Below are 21,361 nucleotides of genomic sequence, written 5' to 3'. Positions count from 1 at the left end.
TCTAGGGAAGAATTTCATGATCTAACGGTTTTCATCTGAGCATTTTTATAGTATCTTAAAAGTTGAAACAAATGCAGTATATCACCAAAACTCACCACCCCACAAAGTCGTAGAGAATTTTGATGCTAATTGTTAGTTGGTGGTTTGGTTTACTGCTGCTGTGGAGAAGCTATTCCTTGCAAGAGACCAAGAAAGTGAGTTAAATATAACCTTTAAATTGTTTAATTGATAATCGGCATCCCTATAAAAGTTCACTTTAAATTCCACATCTTTAAAAATATTGCAAGAGCGTACCACAGAAAAAGCCAAAAATCTATGTGCAAATTAATTCCTTAAAAAAACCTTAGTATACTTGAAAGGCATTTAACATAGAATATGAATTTAACAATTTAAGGTGTAGTTGCTATTTTTGGATGCTTATTCTGGAATAAACATACTTTTTCTCTTTAATCTGTTTAGGAAGAAATAACCTTAAAAAAAACCTGAACAAATCAATGATATTTGAAATGGTTAAAAGCATTTAAGAGAAGGATAGATTCTGTGGAATTTATCAAGGCTTAGCTCTTCTTGGAGAATACTTTCTCCAAAAGTTTAGGCAGATAGAATGAGAAAGATGATGAAATGGCTTGTCTCATAGCAGAATTTTTTTTTCCTCCATGTCAGGCTGGAAGGATGGAACCTTAAGAATAGTTCATATTGTTTGTTTTTGGTAGAGGGAACGGTATAGCTGTATGGGAAAATACGTCGCTGCTACAGGAAAGTGAATCCAATAATAGTTCCCGCCCCCTCTCACCACTGGGTACAGGCGAACAAATTGTGTTCACTTGTTTTAAAGCAAGTTACTCCTTCAAGGCTTGAGAGGACCTGTCTCAGCTTGTATCCCTGTCCCTGCAACTCTATGCATTCTTTCACCATATTGAATCAGATCTACTGTGTAATGTCTTTTTTCACTTTCTTGACTTCTGGTCTTCGCAGAGTGGTTTAGATTTGAAAGAACTTGTGGGGGACTCTGGTCCAACCCCCCACTTGAATACCTGGATGCTTAATATAGAACATATATGAACAAAACATACCTGAGAAACAGTTGTATTGGTGAAATTGAGAGGAAGAATAGATTGCTGCTCATGAAGAGAATCATCTTGCTGTTTCTGGAGCATTGACATTCTGTTGTGAAGAGTAGTTAGCATTGACTCTGATAGTTAAACTGCATATTATCTATTTCATGGCCTCTAGAGATTTAGCGTAAAGGTACATTTTTAAGACCATCATAAGCGGATGATGTTATGATCTAGTCTTATTGGCATAAGACAGGCTGTAGAAAGCTAATATAATCCCAAGCAGCAGTACAGGCTGGGGTCTGATGAGTAGGAGTGTAACCCTTCTTGAAGGAGCCCAGGGTCCTGGAGGACAGCAAGCTGAACATGAGTCAGCATTGTGCCCTTGCAGCTGTGAAGGTAAACTGTCTTGGGCTGCATCAGGAAGCACACAGCTGGAGCACATCCAGGAATGTGATTATTCCACTCAGCACTTGTTAGGCCACACCTGGAACACTTTTCAGTTTTGGTCTCCCCAGTTAAAGAATGACGCTGAAAAATTGGAGGGGGTCCAGTGGAGGGCCATGAAGAGTGATTAAAATGTTGGAGAGCTTAACACATGAAGAAAGGTTGAAGAAACTGGTTCTCTTCATCCTAGAGAAGAGAATGCTTTGGGGATCTGGTTGATCTTATCATATCTAAAAAGTAGTTGTAGAGAATATGGAGGTATTCCTTTCACAAGGATGCATGGTAACAGGGCAAGAGGCAATGGACATAAGTTGCTTCAGGGGAAATTCTGTCTGGATATAAGAAAAAATTCTTACTTTACATTCAAGCAGTGGAATAGGCTGCCCAGAGAAGTGATGTAATCTCCTTCTCTGAGAAGTTAAGGTTTGGCTTGACCCAGCCCAGGGTAACTTAACTTGATTTCAACAGAAAGTTATACCAAATGATCTCTAGGTCTTCCTTCTGACCTAGACTCTTCTATAATTCCATGAATATTTTCTGCTGAGTGGTGGTAAATTTTCTGTCTATTGAACTTTAGTTTTAAAGAAGATGGCAAAATTGTTCCAGTAATAGTTTTTTTCATTGTTACTGTTCACTCAGGTTCCAGTCCCTGTTTTTTTTTTTTGTGGGTTGGTTTGGTTTTTTTTTTGGCGGGGGGGAGGGGGGGGGGGGGCGGGGGGCAGTGGGGGAAGGGGAGGGAGGGAGTGTTTTTTGGTTGGTTTTTTTTGGCTAGAATGAGAAGCTCTTTGCTAGCAGAAATCTATCACACCCCAGCCCCCTGTCATAGATGTCTTGTGAATAATGATACAGTTAGTGTTTATCTTCTGTTGAATATATGAAGTACATTTAGTGTCTTAGGCCTTGCCTATAGCAAGATCTTATAGGCAGGCTTTTTTTTTTTAAAGTTAGGAACACAACTTAAGATTGTTGTGTTGTTAATCTCTTCCAAATTTTAAACGTCCCTTGAGGAGTTTTAAATGTCCCTTAAGGAGTATGGATGCCACAGCCAGAGAGGCTGTCTACAAATGGTTCTGCTAACATTATACATACAGGGAGCACTTTCTCCTCTATCTGCCAATGTTTACTTTATGTTCCCGTATTCATCAGCTTACCTGTGGCAGCATTGAATTCACTTTCTTAGTAATGGAATGACGAAAATTGGGAAATACAGTTGAGATATTAATGACGTTAAGAAAAATGTAAACCATTTTTACTATTAAAGTAGCAGAGTTTAGATCACGAATCTAAATTCCATGATTGTTTGCTGTAATATCTTTCTAGATAGCCTGTAGCAGGTTATTTTAAGTTTTACTATTAGAAAACAGGCACATAGCTGTTTCTGTTCTTACTGAATATGTGCCTGTCTCTGAGCTGGTTTGTTTACGGTTGTATGTTTTTCTGATAGCAAGATGTCCTTGACTAAAATCTGAATGAGAGCAGATATGCATTAATATGTATGCTGTTCCAAGACTAAACTTACCTCTGGATTTACATCTTCTAGGGAGCCAAAGGTAAAGCCAGCCTGCCTAACTTCTTAGACCATATAATTGCTTCTGTGGTGGAAAATAAGAAGACATCTGATGCTGCAAAACGAGCTAGTAATTTAGCTGACACACAGAGAGAGGTGAAGGAAATGGTAATGGGCTTAAATGTGCTGGATCCACACACTTCCCACTCTTGGTTGTGTGATGGTAGACTCCTTTGCCTTCATGATCCTAGCAACAAAAACAACTGGAAGATCTTCAGGGAGTGCTGGAAACAAGGCCAGGTGGGTGATGACAAATAGCCAACCCTTGCTGAAATTTTAACCTGTACCTTGATTATTGACAAGTCCATTCAAACTTTGGCCAGTTGCTCCTGAGTGAATATGATGAATGAAGATTTCCGCTGTAGCACTACAAACAGGGGACACAGCAGCCCTGTTCACTCCATTCTGTACTGACTCAAGCCCATGTGCCCTTGCACATTGAGCTTTTCTCAGCTTACCAGTATGAGGGTGTTTGCTGTGACAGCCTTTTTGGTTGTGGTGTGGTTTGTGCTGAACCTGCTCTACAACAGCCCAGCAGTGTTTTCTATGATTTCTTGCATGTATCCTAGCATCTACCCCATACTTGATGCTTTATAGCCTCAGGGAAAGGTCCATTCCTTCTAGCTGCAGCATGTACAAGAATGAAAGTGCTGCATGCAGTAATTCCTGCTGAATTTCTGCTGAAATTTTTGGGTGTACTTGATGCAGTGTCTCATCCTGAGCCTACAGCCTGTGTGAACCCAAGTATTGTTTTGAACTCAGCATCTCATGTATTAAGCACTCTCCTGGATTGTCTGAGTGGTCATCAGCTGGTTAGGCCTTCGGTCAAGAGACTGGACCTTAGACCTGCTGCCAGCATAGCCACTTTTTCAGATCTCAATCCATAGTGCTACAGCTTAGAATTCTCCAGAGAGTCATAAAGATTGGCCTGGTCAGACAAGCTGAATCTTAAAAAATCGGAGAGTAGCTGCTCTGACCAGTTCCTGTTTCTGACTCCCCTAGCCAGCTCCTAATAGGTGGAAGAGGCTACTGTGCAGCACACCCACACTTGTCTGACTAGAAACTTAGCTTGCTGCTGATACTGCCAGCTTTCCCCCTAATTGCAGTTATCTTCTTGTCCTGATTTTTTTTTTTTTGGAGTGCGCAGGGATCTCTCTCTTTTTTTTTTTTTTTAACCTGTTGCATCTTTTTGATTTATGAAGGTTTTCAGATCATTCTTTTGCAGTGCTGTGGTGTCAGTCATCTTGCCTGACTTGGCAAAGAGCTCCTTAGTTTCTGGTCAATATACTCTGACAATTCTCCCAACCCTCTCTGTCAGCAAACAATACTGTCTCTCTGAGGAGGATCCTAAATACTTTGGGAGCTACTTACAAACGATGTGCTTGTCAGTTTGTCTGCAAATGAGACTGGTTAATCACCAGGTGCAAGGTGCTGCACTGGGCTCTGGGATTCTTGACTGTTAACGAATCCTGAGACACTCCTTATGGAGTCCAGAGATGTGATTACCAATCTTCTGTCAGATGTGTAGCTTGCAGTGTGGATTGCTTTCCAAGCTGGTGCACACTCTGAGGCTCCGGCCACAACTGTCATGCTCTTGTACTATTTGTGACCCTCTATTTTAGGCTTTGCCCCAAGATGTGCTATTGATGCATTTGGATGACTTTATCATTCAGAGGACCCCTTGTATAGCAACAGACTAGGCAAGTCCCTTGCTCATTCAGGGATTCTCCAGTGGTGTTGCACTCACTTGAGTTTCCTGCTGAAATGTGGAAAGCAATCTAACCGAACCTGTCTCATTCCTGCACAAGAGAGAGCAGGTGACCCAGGCAGGTGTCACTGTCTTGCAATTCTGTTTAGAATAGCTTTGTCTTACTCTCTCAACAAACTCTGCTCTGTCACAGTTCCCTCTGGGCTGACATCCTCCTGTACATCCCAGCTGCACCTTTAATAGTGAAGTCAAAGAACATTAATTCCACCAACATCCCCCCAAATGTTCCCCTTCACATTTTGTGGGCTGGAAAAGGTTAGTTTAGCCAACCTCTTAGCTATCCTCCCCAGCATGGTAAATGCACACTGGACACTAGATCTGAGCCATATGAAGATCTTAGCCATGGTAGCATCCCAAATTGTTAAAAGAGAAAATTCTTTTCCCTTTAACTAGTGGATAATGAACAGCATTCTTTCAGTGTCATGCAGAAAGAGCAACGTTTTTCAGCTCCTTTGTCTTAGAAATTGTCAGAAATAAGTCAAACTCTGTCTTGTCCTAGAGTTTACTGGGAGACCATACGGTTATTTCTTTCTGGAGCTGTTCTTCAAGAGCATTTTGCTCTCCTGAACATGGTTGTTGCTCATCTGGGGATACTGTCAGGATTCTCATCCTATAGCAACCTGTTCTTTTCTGAGTTTTCATACTAGGCTTTCTCTTTTTAGAGATACTGAAGATTTGGAGTGGTGTCAGAGGCTTTTATTTGGTTTCTCCCTGTAGTCTGAGATCAGACCTGGTAGGAAATGTCTACCAACCAAGTCTGCTATCCTTTTGTCTTGCAACCCTAGCTTCGTTCTTCACTAGAGAGAGCATTTTCTTTCTTCCGTGAGAAATTATCTGCGTAATAGCTGGAAGGGTTCTACTAGGTTAAGCAGATTTTTTTTTTCTTTTTTTTTAATTGTTATGTTCAAGTGGTCAAGTGAATACAGCAGGGATCAAAATTTGTCATTATTTTCCTGGACTGAAGAAGACTAGTTTATCCATCTGCTTAAAGTCTACCTGGCAGCAGCTTCCGCCCATCCTGTGAAAGGTACTGTCATTTAACTCCTCGTCTGTGATCCTTAGGTTTTTGTAGAATATAATTAAAACCTTTCCATTGCCTTAATGTTACAATTCCTGCTGGGATCAGGGAATACATTTAAACTTGGGATCAGTGTTTGCGCATTGTCATCTTAGGGAGGTCTGCTGCTTGTCAGGACCTCACATTTGGGACATAGGAAAGACTGCTAAAGCTTGTCTGTCCCTCAGACATTTACTCTCTGCTGCTCTTCCATATTGGTATGAACGATACTACCAGGGAGACCTGGACAGTATCAAGAGTGACTATGTGGGTCTGGGAGTAGTGGTCAAGGCCATGGAGCCCAGGTGGTTTTCTTAATCCTACCGGTGAGGAGTAGAGGGGTGGACCAATTCTGCATGTCAACCATTGTTTTTGTAGCTGGTCTCGACAACAGGATTTTGGGTTTTATGATCACGGGAACCTCTTTGAGAATTGAGGACTGCTTGGAAGAGATGGGATCCATCTAAGTGGGGCAAAAGCATCTTTGCCAACAGGCTGGCCAACCTGATTAGGAGAGCTGCAAGCCAGGAACAACAAGGGAGGGAGAGTATGACCAGTGATCAAGAAAGGAATTAGTTGATTGGGTTGGCAAGCAAGCAATGTGGGGTGATGTGAACAGGAGAAATCTCATACTCAAGAAAACAGGGATGAAAGATGTCCACCTCAAGCATGTGCACATAAGTAAGGAACTGTGTACATCACAGCATTGTGAGGAAAACTCTCGTACTGTTTCTGGGAAATCAGCATGACTAAGTGCCTTTCTGAAGTGCCTGTATACTAATGCATACAACATGAGGAACAAACAGGAGGAATTAGTGTGCAGTTGCACACCACAATCTCATTGGTGTGATGGAGAAGAGGTGGGATAGCTCGTGCAACTGTAGTATGGCAAGGGACAGGTATAGGCTGTTCAGGAAGGACAGTTCAGGAATGACAGGCCAGGAAGGTGAGGAGAGAGCACTGCTGTTTATGTGAGGGAGCAGCTGGAATACATGAAACCGCATAGGAAGAGATGATGAGCCATTTGAGAGCTTACGGATTAGCAAGCAGACTAATGTGGGCAACGTTGTGGCAAGTATCTGCTACAGACCACCTGATCGAGAAGAAGTGATAAGGCCTGCTTCAGACAACTGGAGGAAGCTCTATGTTCGTATTTCCTGGCCCTCATGGGGCCACCCTGATATCTGCTGGAGGAACAACACAACAGGTCACAAGCACTCCTGAAAGTTTTCTAGAGTGCATTGATGACAATGTCCTGACACAGCTGATCAAGGAGCCAACTAGGGAATGACGCTCTGCTGGACCTCATGCTTACACACAAGGAAGAACTGGTTGTTGATGTGAAGGTAAGGGGCAGCTTTGGCTGCAGTGACTGTCAGATGGTGGGGTTCAGTTCAAGATCCTAAGAGGAGGGAGCAAAGCAAAAAAGCAAGATCACAAGCCTGGGCTTCAGAAGAGCAGACTTTCACCTTTTCAGATGCCTGCTTGGAAGTATCCTAGGGGATATGGTCCTAAAGAGAAGAGGGGCTCAGGAATGCTTGTTTGAGTCATGCTTAACCTGCCTCATAGCCTTCTGTGATGAGATGACTGGCTTGGTGGATGAGGGGAGAGCACTGGATGTTTTTTATCTTAACTTTTAATAAGACTTTTGACACTGTCCTAATGTCATCAGACAAAATGGTGAAGCATGGACTAGATAAGTGGATAGTGTGGTGGACTTAAAACTGACTGAAATGCCATGCTCAGAGGCTTGTGATCACTAGCACGAAGTCCAACTGGAGGCCAGTCACTAGTGGTGTACCCTAGGGGGTCAGTATTGGTTGAGAACTATTTAACATCCTTATTAATGACCTACATGGGACAGAGTTCATACAGCCTCAGCAAGTTTACAGACAATACAAAACTGGGAGGAATGGCTGATACATCAGATGGTTGTGCTGCTATTCAGAGGGATCTGGACAGACTGGAGAATTAGACCGAGAGGAAACTCATGTTCAGCAAGGGAAAATGTGAAGTTGTGCACCTCAGGAGAAATAACACCCTGCAGCAGTACATGCTGGGGGGCGGCCGGCTGGAAGGTAGCTTTGCCTGGAAGGACCTCGGGGTACCGGTGAATAAGGAGGTGACCGTAAACCACGAATGCATCCTCACCACAAAGAAGGACAGCGGCATCCTGGGCTGCATTAGGAGGAGCGTTGTCAGCAGGTCAAGGGAAGCGATCCTTCCCGTCTACTTGGCACGGGTAGAGGCCACACCTGGAGTACTGTGTCCAGTTCTGGGCTCCCCAGTACAAGAAAGATGTGGACTTACTGGAGCAAGTCCAGCAAAGGGCCACAAAGATGATTAAGGGACTGGAGCATCTTTCATATGAAGAGAGGCTGAGAGAGCTGGGACTGTTCAGCCCAGAGAAGAGACAGCTCGGGGGAGTGTGGGGAGGAAATATTATCAATGTGTATAAATACCAGATGAGAGGGAATGAGGAAGAGGGAGCCAGACTCTTCTCAGCAGTGCTCACTGACAGGACAAGAGGCAATGGGCACAAAATAAAACCCAGGAAGTTCAACCTGAACACAAGAAAACACCTTTTTTTTTTTTTTTTTGGTGTGAGGGTGGCCCCTTCCAACCTAAATGTTTCTGTGGTGGTTTTTTTGCTCTTTTTTTTTTTTCCTGAAGTTGACAGGAGTAAAGTAATAAACCCCTTTTTGTTTTCTTAAACCCCTCACTCTTCTGGAGTTGAGGTTTCATTGCTACCTTCTAGAACTTAAGGGCTATGTTGTGTTATATTTGAAAACCAAGGCCGTTTCTGTTATCCCCAAAGTTTGGTTTTTTTTCCTCCATTTCTGAATGAATAGTTGTCCTCACTTAGGGACTAAAATGGATACTCGTCCTGTCAGAGGCCATCAGGCAATCCAGGTCAAGCAATGGTTAGTTACTGGAGTGTTTTTAAGCAACATAAGTTTGGAGTTGCTTGTCTATAGCTCTGTAGGTATCTTTGCCTAATGCACTGATACTACTAGAACATCTGTGGGCATCTGTGATCCTCAGGGTTGTACTGACCTCTTCGTGTGAATAAACCCAAGATCCACCTTCAGATCATTGTTAATGTGTAGGACACAGCTGGGAATTGATTCAAACATGTGAACATGTCATTTGACACATGACGTGAACTGTCATTTGAACACAGCTAGCAAGCAGTTACTAAGCGTAGAGTTCTTCAGGTGGGATAGTCCATGTGCAAATTCATTTCATACCCTCTTTTCCTTTTCTCTCAAGTCTTGTAACTCTGTCTAGAGATAGCAGGGTGAGAGGAACTGACAAGGTCTTGGCCAGTGTTGGGAGGATTGTCTAGTATACCTTTTCGTACTATTGTTAGTTTAGCAAACGCCTTGAGTATTTATGGGGAGAGGCCACTCAAATCTTAGTGTGTAATGTATATACATGGTTAGCCTAAACATCTTAAAACCCCTTTTACAAGTGAACAGCCACTTCTCTGCTACTTGGTTTTGTACTAGGGAATTAACGATGATCCATGATTATACATAAATAATGAGTGAAATAGTTAAAAAATTCTCATATGAAATCTTCATATTCTGATATGAAGGCGTTACTACAAATGCTGTTTCTAGTGGTAGTTGCATTTGTGCTTAAAAAAAGGAGAGGTTGTGGGACTCAACAGCCACTGTACTGCTACAGGTGGATTGACCTTGGTTGGCTGCCAGACCCCTACCCAGCCACTCTCTCACTCCCCCTTCTCAACAGGACAGGAGAAAATAAGGTGGAAAAGTTTGTGGGTCACGATAAAGACAGGAAGATCACTTAGCGATTGCTGTCATGGGCAAGAGAGATTCAACTTGTGAAAAAGTAATTTAATTTATTGCCAATTAAAAATAGAGTAGGATGTTGGGGAACAAAGACAAAGCTAAGAACACCTTACCCCCACCCACCACTCCTTCTTCCTAAAGGCTCAACTTTACTTCTTCATCCCTGACTCTTCTACCCCCTCAACCCCCGGAGCAGCACAGCGAGGATGGAGAATAATGGGGGTTGCAGTCAGTTCGTAACACTTTGTCTCTGCTGCTCCTTCCTCCTCACAATTTTCCCCTGCTCCAGTGTGGAGTCCCTCCCACAGGATACCATCCTTCATGAACTGCTCCAGCATGGGCCCTCTCCATGGACTGCAGTCCTTCAGGAACAGACTGGTCCAGCGTGGGTCCCCAACGGGCCGCAGTTTCTCTCCAAGGGCCACAGCTCCTACCAGGAGCCTGCTCCAGCATGGGCTCTCCAAAGGCTGCACCTTCCTTCAGGGCATCTCCCTCTGCTCCACTGCGGTCCTCCACAGGCTGCAGGGGGGCAATCTGCTTTCACCATGGTGTCTTCCACGGGCTGCAAGGGAATCTCTGGAGCACCTCCTCCCCTTCCTTCTTCACTGACCTTGGTGTCTGCAAAGTTATTTCTCTCACTTCCTTCTCCCCTCCTCTCCTCCCGCCCCTCCCTAGCAGCTGCGGAGCATTTTTTACCCTTTCTTATTATCACAGAGGTGCCACCAGTGTCAATTATGGGCTCAGCTTTGGCCAGCAATGTGTCTGTTGGAGCCAGGTTGAACCATCTGTGTCCAGCACGGGGCAGGTCCCAGCCTCATCTCACAGAGCCCGCCCCTGCTGTTAACACCTTGCTGTGTAGACCTAATACACTTGCCTTAGTAAGTCTAATACAATACCACTTCTAAGGCAACTGCACATGGCCTGGAACTGAAGTTTGCTTTGACTCTGGTTATTTGTTTCATGCACAAAAACCAGACATGGATGAAAATAAATTTGTGGTGTCTTTTGTATGATGGTAGCCAGGAGTCTCAGCTCTTAAGAAAGTTTGGCTGCATGTGTAAGAAATTTGGTTATGGTGGAGTAAGCATTCATCTTTGTATTCTCAGCCCGTGCTGGTATCTGGTGTCCATAAGAAGTTGAAGTCAGAGCTTTGGAAACCAGAAGCTTTCAGCCTGGAATTTGGAGATCAAGATGTAGATTTGGTGAACTGCAGGAACTGTGCCATAATTTCAGACGTGAAAGTGCGTGACTTCTGGGATGGCTTTGAGATAATATCTAGTAAGTAATATCTATGGCTGACTAGTTTAACTGAGCAGTCTGTCTTGCTACCTTCAAATACTCCTTTTCCACCTATTTTCTCAAAAAATAAAAAATAATAATAAAAAAAAAAAATCAGAATAGCTTTCAGTCTCATCCAAAGAAGCCATTGCTCCTCAGATGTAGCGCACCCTAGAAAATACTTCATTGGTGAAGATTAGGGCAGGGCTGCCCAAGAAAACTTCTTCTGTACTACAGTATGTTGGTGTGTGTTACTTTCATGTGTCAAAAGATGATCCATTTAATGGGAAACCCACTTTTTTTGAACTTTCCTCAGTGAAATTAATCATCAGTTATGTTACTAAAACAGTAAGTGATTTGACTGTCCTTACTCTCCTTCCAACCTCAACATTTATTATAATACTAAAGGGAACCTGCAGAGCTAAAACAGACTTGAGTCTTTTGATGCTAAAACTCAGACTTGGTGGAATACATCAACTAAGTAAACTTGACGTTGCAAATTATTTTTATGGTAGATCATCTGCAAGTGCAAATACATGTTTATATCTATTTTGAATAGCAATGCTGTATGCATACCTCATGTGATAGATAACACATTACGTAATGCTTGAGCTCGTCTTTGAGAAAATGTTCTGTCAAGTGTGGATGTGGAAGCTAACCAGTTAAAGTGCTTGGGGATGTAACTGGTCATATTAAAGAGCTTCTGAAAAGCGGAGTGCTCTATTTTAGACTGTATATACCTAGATCAGAGTGGTCTTATATCTACACATATTAGAGTTGTAACAGTTCATTGCAATATTGCTGATCTTAGTGTTGTGTATAAAACATTTACTGTATTTATTGCTATGTGCACATAGCAGGAATGGTGAACTATTGGCATGACTTACTGGAATGTTTGTTCAACAGCGAACAAAATGATAGATTTGTAGACCAAGAATATTCCCTTCCCTAGTAATTTTCCAATCAAAGAGCTCCCAACTTTTGACTTGTTTTTATACAGTTCCAAGTACAGAGTCTTGTATCTTGTACTGTTAAATTTCGTACTATTTCTGTTACTACTCAGAAATAAATGTCCTAGAAGGATATAATGGTGTGGTCTTTCTGTGTATTAACGGTAATTGGGAAACTTCACAAACTCTTCACTTTTGAGCTATGGTAGTTAATGAAAATAGTAAATTTGTATGGGTCAAGTTACCTGTGAGAAATGTTATTTGTAGTTTGTCTCCAGACAGATATTTCCTTTCAGCAAAATCAGCTGCTGCCTTTCTTTTAGACAATGCGTTTACCACACTTTATATGAGAAATGTTAGTGATCTAGGTTGGAAAACCTGATCACTTTTGCTAGTTTCTTTTAAATACATGTTATTTAGTGTTTTTCAGCCATATGCAATCCCCAATTTAGAAGAGTATTATTTGCTACCAGTCCAGAGATTTCACACACAAACTCATACAAAAACTGGTTGCAAATTACATAATTGCTCTGACTTCTCTGCATTACATGAATTTTAGATTTCTCAAATATGTGGCTGGTTTCCAACCCCCACTTGCATTAAGTTATTGAAGAGATGTAGAACAGCCACTGAATTTGGAGGTGATATTGAGATAATACCTTAACTATTCTGTATGATACTTCTAGTTAATTTTAATCTTGTGCTGTTTACTTTTAAAATCTTTGAGTTCTGAGTGGACTTTTGGCAGGTCTACCTTTTTGGTTTGGTCCTTCTTAGACCTGCTTTTCTTTTCTGATCAGACGTATTCTGGATTTTCTCCAGTTTCATGTAATTTGTCAGATGCATATGTTTTCCTCCAGGTAGCTCTTCATTCTGTCCTTTTGGAATAGCCTTCCTACAAGTTTCTTGTCCTTGTTTGGAACAAAGATCCTTGATGAGTTCTAAATCTTGAATATGGGAAGTTCTGAAACATCTTTCAATTCGAGTCCTTGAGCTTTTCAGTTCACTTGCCTCTCTACAATCTGTAGCTCATCAAAATTCGTTTTCTTTAAATCAGTCACTTTGGTTTACATATCTGCAGTTCTTAATTCCTTTGAATGTCAATAAAATAATTTTTTATATTGCAAACTAAGGCTGTCTTCTGTAGCCTGTTGATGTATAATGCAGATGTGATTCACAGGTCTCCAAGTCCTAGTTTCTTAGATATGCTTTCTCTTTTGGTGCTGTCAGCAGCTCTGCTAGGTCTGGGTAAGATCAGTTGCTTTTTTGTTTTGCTGACAATCCTTGGTAAGGTAGGAAGTGGTGAAGGATGTTACTTTCTGGGGAAAAGGGGATGTGAAGGTGTCAGGCTGCAGTACATCCTGTTTTCCAGCTGATGGCTTCATGTAGAGTTGTGAAGAATCTGGTAGAAGAATGAACTTTGTTTCTCTCTAAATGTTATGCTGAGTCTTCTAAGCTGCTGCTGCACGTACCACTTGCAGGTATACTCTCTTAGCCATTGTAACAGTTGAGGCAAAACAGCAGTTGATGTGGTCAGTGCTGTCATATTTTACATCCACTGTTGCATACGTAATGTCATCTGTCTGTGCTACGAGTTTTCTCTGATACCTGTCAGAACTTATGTACAACTCTTGAACTGAAGAACAAATGTTTGAATTCGGCATCCTGCTAATCTGATTGCCTCCAGCAAAGAAGAATTAAAAAAAACTAAAGGCTGTCTTCCTCAGTAACCACCTGCCATTTAGCTTTTTTGAGTGTGGTGTACCATGGTTTCTTGCTTTATATTGAAGTTAGGGTTGATTTCAGAGCATGAACCAATAGCTTCAGTTTTATAGAAGCACCACTCCTCTTGAAAGGTAAAACTCCTTTAGACCGGTAAAAATAGTAAGGCAGAATCCTTTGGAAAGGCTTGTTTTCAAAGTTGAATAAAAACTACTCTAAAACTTAGCAGCTGTGCAAGATCTGTCAAACTCTCCTGCTGTGGGTAATGATTGATATATATTTTTTATATGTATAAAAATAAAATTGTTAAACCGTTGTTTGGTCATACTATGATAATGCTTGGAAGCCCAAAGAAAAATCAGGATCCATTTTGCTGTGCAATGTCAGAGGTCTTCGTGCAAAAGACTTACAGTTTAAACAAGGTAATGGGCTATGGTAAAAAAATATTACATGAAGAAATCTTAATTTGTTTCTTGCAGAACGGCTCAGGTCAGATGATGGTCAGCCAATGGTACTAAAGTTAAAGGATTGGCCTCCAGGGGAGGACTTTAGAGATATGATGCCTACAAGGTAAGTAAACCTTAGTATCAATGCCCACAGAATGGCTGTAGGCACTACAGGAGGAAAATATGCCTTTGTTCTCTTTTTGCACTCTAGGTTTGAGGACTTGATGGAAAATCTTCCTCTTCCTGAATATACCAAGAGGGATGGCAGATTGAATTTGGCTTCTAGGCTGCCAAGCTACTTTGTCCGTCCTGATTTGGGTCCCAAAATGTACAATGCCTATGGTATGTGAGAGTAGTTCTGCAGATGTTGATTTTTTTGTGACTCTTTATTATACTTTTTATTATACTTAAGGCATATGCAAGGCTGTGGCATAAATCAAAACTCAGTGCTTATCCTAGAGCACAATGTCACTTTTTTAATTGGTCCTGCAGCCTATTCCTGCACTAGTCCTCTGTCTGTCAGATGTGCCCTTTTTTGCCTTGTGGTTTCCAAGAGATGTGCATGTGATAAGTTAGCAAACAGTTATTATTTAATACATATAATTAGCATAATACCGATACAGGGTTCAAGGCAAAGTTAATATCTTTTTGAGATTGATACATTTGAGAGGAAAATTAGCCAGCTTCTGGGCACTTTGGTCTGTGTGTTCATGTTTCCGACCAGGGTTGTAATATTCTTCATCCATGTCTCACAATCCAGACCACAGACAACATGCAAGACAAAACTGTCACCATGTTCAGCTACCTGAATTGGATAGTTTTGTCCTCTTAAGACTATACAGTAGGTAAATAGCATACAAATGGAGGAAACCTTTGTCTGAACACATACCCTGCATGGGGCTGTGAAGCATTAAATTTTCAAATGATTGTCAGTATAGCAGAGTGTGGAAGACATGAATAATTAATGCATGTCATATCATCTTGAAGTATTTCAGTTCCCGAATGTGCTGACTTTGAGGTTATGGCCAAAAGCAGGTTTTGGAGACTTCTATTTTAAAACAAATTATTGTTAAATTTGCAGGATACTTTTAAATAAGCGATTGATTTGGAAGTACTTTCTTTTGCAACCTTAGAGTAAGATAAATACAGTAGTTGCTCTTTGTATATCCTGAAAAATGTCAAGTGACACTGATAACCAACAAGTTACAGCCACTTTGCAAAGCAAGTACATGGAAGCAAAGTTACCCTAATGTAAATTCTGTAGTTCTCTTCGAATATTTATGAGATGGGTGCAGGGTTTTTTAAGGTTTTGCATTCCAATTATTGATACACCTACAGTAACAAGTACAAGTTCAGGCTTTGTTTTTAAAATGCTTGTTTTCTCATGACTTGGGTGAACTATATTTGCTACTTCTTTTTCCCGTAAAATAAAAATACTACTTATCAGTAAACATTTTACTTATGCCACACATGACATGAAAATAACTACTTCAGCTGCCCTTTGACATTGGTTCTTGCTCTCATTGCTGTATAAAGTTAGCATTCTAGAAAGATCTTTCAGGCAGGTTATTTCTATAAGAGCTTAAATAGAATTTGATTTTATTTTACACTTTATTATAGGCTTAATTACTGCAGAAGACAGACGAGTTGGTACCACAAACCTGCACTTGGATGTGTCTGATGCTGTTAATGTCATGGTGTACGTTGGGATTCCCATTGGTGAAGGGACCCATGATGATGGTAATGTTTGAGGAAAGCTGTTTTCTGTCCATTAAAAATTAATTGTGCATGTGAGAAAGACGACCAACTTTTATTGTTTAAGCGTGTCATATCTGAGATATAACCCAAATATACAAGGCAGTTTGCTATGTCTGCACCACATACTTAAAAGTGCAGTAATGCTTCATTGGTTCCCAACTGTGGAAGCAGCAGAGTTTTAGGTATCTCCCTGAAGAAGGGAGAAGAAAGGGTGATAAGTTGCTCTTTATTCTTCTTATATTTGAATAATTGTAGTTCAGTTTGAATTCATGACTGAGCTTTGTGATGAGCTGTCAATTGACACATTTCCTGAATTTTGTTAAGACGAAGCTTGATGTGCTTAGGAAGGGCACTGTATGATACAGCAGTTGCAGTAGCAGTGTGACTGGATTTAGCAGCTCAAAATGCTCCTTCCTCTTCTATATGTCAAAAATCAGAAGCTTTGTAATCATATCGCTTTTATGTGGATTCCCCTTTCAGAGGTTCTGAAAACAATTGATGAGGGAGATGCTGATGATGTAACAAAGCAGCGAATCCATGAAGGAAGAGAGAAACCCGGAGCATTGTGGCACATCTATGCTGCCAAGGATGCTGAAAAGATAAGGGAACTTCTCCGGAAGGTATGTTGGTTACAAAGGAGGCTTGAGCCTACAGGATTCCTTGACTAGCTTACTTACAGCAGCTGAATGATACAAATTGCTATCAACATCCAGTGCATAGGTATTCTAATGCTGTCTTTGAGGACATTAATAGTTAGGTTCCCAGGTTTTCAGCCTGGTCTAGAATCTTTGTACTAATGCACATGTCACTAGTTAAGGCCTAAATGAGCTTAATGAAACAAATGTCCTACCTTGAAATAGCTTATGTTTTTTGGTACAGAGCTTTTTGTGAGCCAGCAATAGCAAGGTGCTGTGTCATGGTTTCATCCCGACCCCGTATCTTGGCCCTAGGTTGGAGAAGAACAAGGCCAAGAAAATCCCCCAGATCATGACCCCATTCATGACCAAAGTTGGTACTTGGACCAGACCTTACGTAAGCGACTCTATGATGAGTATGGTGTACAAGGCTGGGCAATAGTGCAGTTCCTTGGAGATGCTGTGTTCATTCCTGCAGGTGCTCCCCATCAGGTAAGTATGCCAACTCTAGGCCATATTGACAAATAAAATTGAACTTGAGGCACAACAGAACTGCAACTTCAAAATAACAGTTAGTATTGCTGACTTATGCTCCTTTTTCTACGTATGCAGTTCTTACAGGAACTGTTTGAATCGGAACTTAGTCATTATATTAGTAAAAATCACATAAATACCTGAATGATGTGTACAGTACTGTGATAGAATTAAGAAAAAAAAAAAAAAATTAGGGTGAATGGTGGGAAAACACTTCTGTGTAGTGAAACTTCAGCCAATGGGAAGGAATTCCAAAAACGTGTGGAGAACAGTAGAGAACTTGCTTTAGGGAACACTAGTTTATGTGGGAAAATAGGGAACATGTGAGATGTCATGTATTTTGTTTTGTTTTTACCATTAGACACAATTCAAATAGGCTTCAGTTTCTGTTTCTGATAAGTAAATGTGGAAGAACGTATCATACATGGTGGTGGGGGTTTTTTTCAGGTTTTTTGGCTTTTGTATGGTTCGCTCAATCTTGATGTATCTATCATTTGATACGGTGTTTTTTAGGTCCATAATTTGTACAGCTGCATTAAAGTCGCAGAAGATTTTGTATCTCCAGAACATGTGAAGCACTGCTTCCGTCTGACCCAGGAGTTCAGGCACCTCTCTAATACTCATACAAACCATGAGGATAAACTGCAGGTAACCATTTTATGACAGTAGTCACTAAATAGATCCTGTGTTTTGCCAGTTTTGTTCAGTGCTAGAAACGTGTGGCTGATGGTTTAAGAAAAAAAATAACAACTTTCCACAACTTTTGAGATATCATTTGATTAGTATTTAAAAAAAATAATTACTGCATCTGTCTACAGTATTATGTAAACAAAAATTAGTAATAAACTTTTGGATTTCCAGAGAACTTTCCCACTATTGGACTAGTGCATGTGTCGGTATTAATAAGTTTTTAAATGGCTGAATCCTGAATGACAGTGAAGCATAGCAGGAAAAAAAAAACCTGTTAAAAAGTCAAAGCAGTGCTTTGTTTTGAAAAGATATTAGTTGACCAAGGGCACTTGTATTTATTTCTTTATTGCCTAAAGGAAAATTGCTCTGGAAGTGAAGGCTTGCTTATTTAAATCAGGGATATGGTTTAGTGGTGGACTTGGCAGTGTTAGGTTTATGGTTGGACTCGATGATCTTTTCCAACCTAAATGATTCTATGACTCTAAATTAGTCCCAAACAAGAAAATTAAATGTGTTTTGGGTTGAAGAAACGTGACTGCTTAAACTAGTAATTATGCACAGAACATATTATGCACTGAAGTAGTACATTGTCTGTAAGACAGTAAGTTCTATAGAGAGAAGAATCTAGGACTCCTTTTTTGATTTCACCTACGTATGCTTCTGAAGAGTTAGTATCTAGTTTGCAAATTTTGTTCTCAGCATTTTTTGTCTATTGGTAATCTCATGCATGTAAAATGAAGGAGGGTGGAGATCTGCAGAATGGCTGTTTTTGCAAAAGTGAGTACTCAATATATAGCCATTCTCCAGTATGTCACCAAGAATGTCAGAGCTTACCATGTTAATTCTCTCAAATAATTCAGTGAAAAATTGCTATAAGTTTCTATATGGATTTGCACAGGATTTTAAAGGAAAGCGAAAGTAGGATCAACTCTCGTTGTGGGGATCCAGCTTCTAACACTGTACCTCTTCAGCTGTAGTGATACAGATGTGGAAGTGTTTCTGTAAATGAATAGGTTGCAAATGAATAATGCTTATTATGAAAAAAAAAAAGGGAAAAAAGTAACTGCTGGCAAAGTGGAACTCCATACTCCTGTGAAAAGGAATACTGGTTGTATTTGTGCCTCACAGCCAAACTTTACCGTTTTTCTTTGTAATTTTTCATGTATATTTTTATAGTATTTTTATATAAATGTGTCTGTATTTTTTATATATATATTAAAAAAATACACAGAGACAATAACTGTCACATAAATGATACAAAAGACTGAGATCATATGTACGTTAGGAAAAAATGATGGTGCTTGGCAGTTACTTGAGCAAGTGCAATTAAGCTACTCACTTAAAGGTGAAACTGTTCCGTTCAATATCTAGAAACTGAATTCAAATAAACTTGGATCAGAAAAAACAGAAACAAGATAGAGCTTTGATTGTTAAATAGCTAAGCGTGCAACATACTGCTGTGAGTACTAGTGGATTTTTTTATCTCTGATCTTGCTTGCCTTTCTGGAAGACTAGAAGAATTATAAATTAGAATTTCTAGCCTCCATACAAAGACAACAGGGTGATTTGTTGCATCGTCTTAATTTACACAGGGTTAAACCAGATGATTTTCTTGCTCCTTTTGGGTTTGATTCATGTGAATCTGTAAGTGACTTGGATCACAAGGACTTTTTCAAAATAAATTCATATGCTTGATTTCATAGTGTACTTCCTCCTAGTTCTCACGAAACAGAGAGACTTTATCTTAAAATAATGGAAGTAAATATATGTTGCTGGGTGACCAGAAAATGAGTTAATAAATCGGTGCAAGTGTCTAAAATATTTGTCGTCTAACCATGACAGTTAAAATTTGTGCTGTTGATATCCTGAAGCAGTGATAGTATATACTTTGTGTATACTTACCAACTATTACAAATTCACCTGTCAAAGTTGATTGCATAGGTATGTAAGACTCTCCTTTGTTAGACTGTAGAAGTTGATTTTTTTTTTTTCCTGTTACAGGTGAAGAACATTATCTACCATGCAGTGAAAGATGCAGTTGGCACACTGAAAGCTCATGAATCCAAGCTAGCTAGATCATAGGAATTGCTAATTCCAAATGCCCTGTGAAGTAAGCCTTTTGCTCACAGTATATACAGGGACTGCACATGACTGCCTCTGCAGGAGCAGAGGCTTCTCAGTAAGAGCTGGTGTGGTCAGTATTACACACACTCTTCAGCCACTGTTTTCTGCGCTGCCTCAACACTGAAGGTCTAATGGAAGGTCGCACTGTTACATGCAGAATTCCAGATTCTAACGAAAGGTGCCATGTCCCTTTCCTGTGGCCTTTTGCAAATTGGAAGAACATGGAAACCACTTGGTGTTCCTGCATATTATGATTAGAAATGGTATAAAGAGTGTGGATGTTTTTTTTTTTCCTCATGCCTAGTCAGTCTCCATGAAGTTAGAAGGAATGTGCTGGAGGTGGGTTGTCCTACTGCAGACTTAGTTGATAGCTGCTGAGGAGTGTGACCAACAGTAGCCCAACTGCAGGAATTTAAGCAAACTTCCCATGTGAGATACAGGCCAAGGAAAAGAATAAAGCTATTCTCTGCACTCCCCTTCTTGTAGCCGTTTCTCTATACACTGTAGAGTTGCAGAAATAAAGGGAGAACCCACTTTTTTTCCCCAGGAGACTCCAGAAATAGGAGAATTGTGTATTTAGTGAAAAACTAGGTTTGTAGTGAAACAGTTAATATTTCATGAAAGTAGATATTTTTAGTATTTTTGAAGTACCACAACTGTTCCTGGATTTTCAAGGAAAGGCGCATTACATTTAGTCTTCCTTTCAATAAAATCAAGAAGTGATTTTTAGAAAGCAGTCCAAAATAGCACAAAAGCAGCCAAAGGAGAGTGAATAGAAATTGACACCCCACCTCCCTTGCCCATATTCCTCACCCATCTTTCCTCCCTCTCCCTACACCACCCTGCTTCCTCAGAATGAGAAGTAAAAAGGAGTATAAACTCTGTTCTCATGTAGAGATGTTGTACATCTCTCCCTGCACTGGTGACTGCAGGCACTAGTTCACCCAATACCAGTGCTAGCTGAAAACATCTATCCTTTCCAAAGTGAAGGAAAAGTTAACTTTCAGTGTCAACTTTGTCCAGAACTATTTTAAGTAAAATGTTCCTGCTTGATAGAACTGTATTCAGAATTTACTAATGTCAGCATTGATGCAATGGATTTCATTGTCCGGGTACATGGGGAAATGTATCTACCTTATATCCAGCTGTACTGTAGTGCCACCTGCAGGCCTGTTAATATGTTCACGGTTATTTCATTTTTTAAAAAATAAAAGTCATTTACTGTAACAGCCTGGGCAGTTTCTTTCAGACTTGTACACTGATCTTCCTGCTTTGAGTTTGCCTCTGGTAGTGTAACCTGTTAATTTCTTGCCCTGTGTCTGCCCAGAAGGCTTGAGTGTTTTACGCCTGGCATCCCAAGTACTCGCTGGGAGCATACTAAGCAACCTACAGATTCTTGATTCTCAGAGATAGTTTAGGTAGAGGATCTGTCTTGTCATAAACAGCATCTCTTGTGCTGTGCTCCCCACCTCTCACTATCTTCCTAACAGGTTGGGGTTCAGAGCTGCC

The 21,361-nt window shown here is 40.5% G+C and overlaps 1 protein-coding gene across 1 annotated transcript in view; it reads left to right on the top strand.

The window, feature by feature from the left end:
- KDM3B (lysine demethylase 3B) overlaps window positions 1-21,068 on the top strand; it is a 65,075-nt gene extending 44,007 nt beyond the window's left edge. Inside the window, exons 16-24 of the mRNA XM_059825304.1 lie at window positions 3,043-3,309; window positions 10,822-10,993; window positions 14,145-14,235; window positions 14,323-14,453; window positions 15,732-15,851; window positions 16,350-16,489; window positions 16,820-16,996; window positions 17,552-17,686; window positions 19,730-21,068. Of these exons, the coding sequence (XP_059681287.1) occupies window positions 3,043-3,309; window positions 10,822-10,993; window positions 14,145-14,235; window positions 14,323-14,453; window positions 15,732-15,851; window positions 16,350-16,489; window positions 16,820-16,996; window positions 17,552-17,686; window positions 19,730-19,810 (1,314 nt within the window). The 3' untranslated portion in view covers window positions 19,811-21,068. The remainder of the gene's footprint in view (window positions 1-3,042; window positions 3,310-10,821; window positions 10,994-14,144; window positions 14,236-14,322; window positions 14,454-15,731; window positions 15,852-16,349; window positions 16,490-16,819; window positions 16,997-17,551; window positions 17,687-19,729) is intronic.
- The last annotated feature ends 293 nt before the right edge of the window (window positions 21,069-21,361 follow it).

This window comes from Gavia stellata, chromosome 16 (assembly GCF_030936135.1).
Source record: "Gavia stellata isolate bGavSte3 chromosome 16, bGavSte3.hap2, whole genome shotgun sequence".
Taxonomy (NCBI): Eukaryota; Metazoa; Chordata; class Aves; order Gaviiformes; family Gaviidae; genus Gavia; species Gavia stellata.
This window is presented reverse-complemented; position numbering and strand designations above follow the sequence as displayed.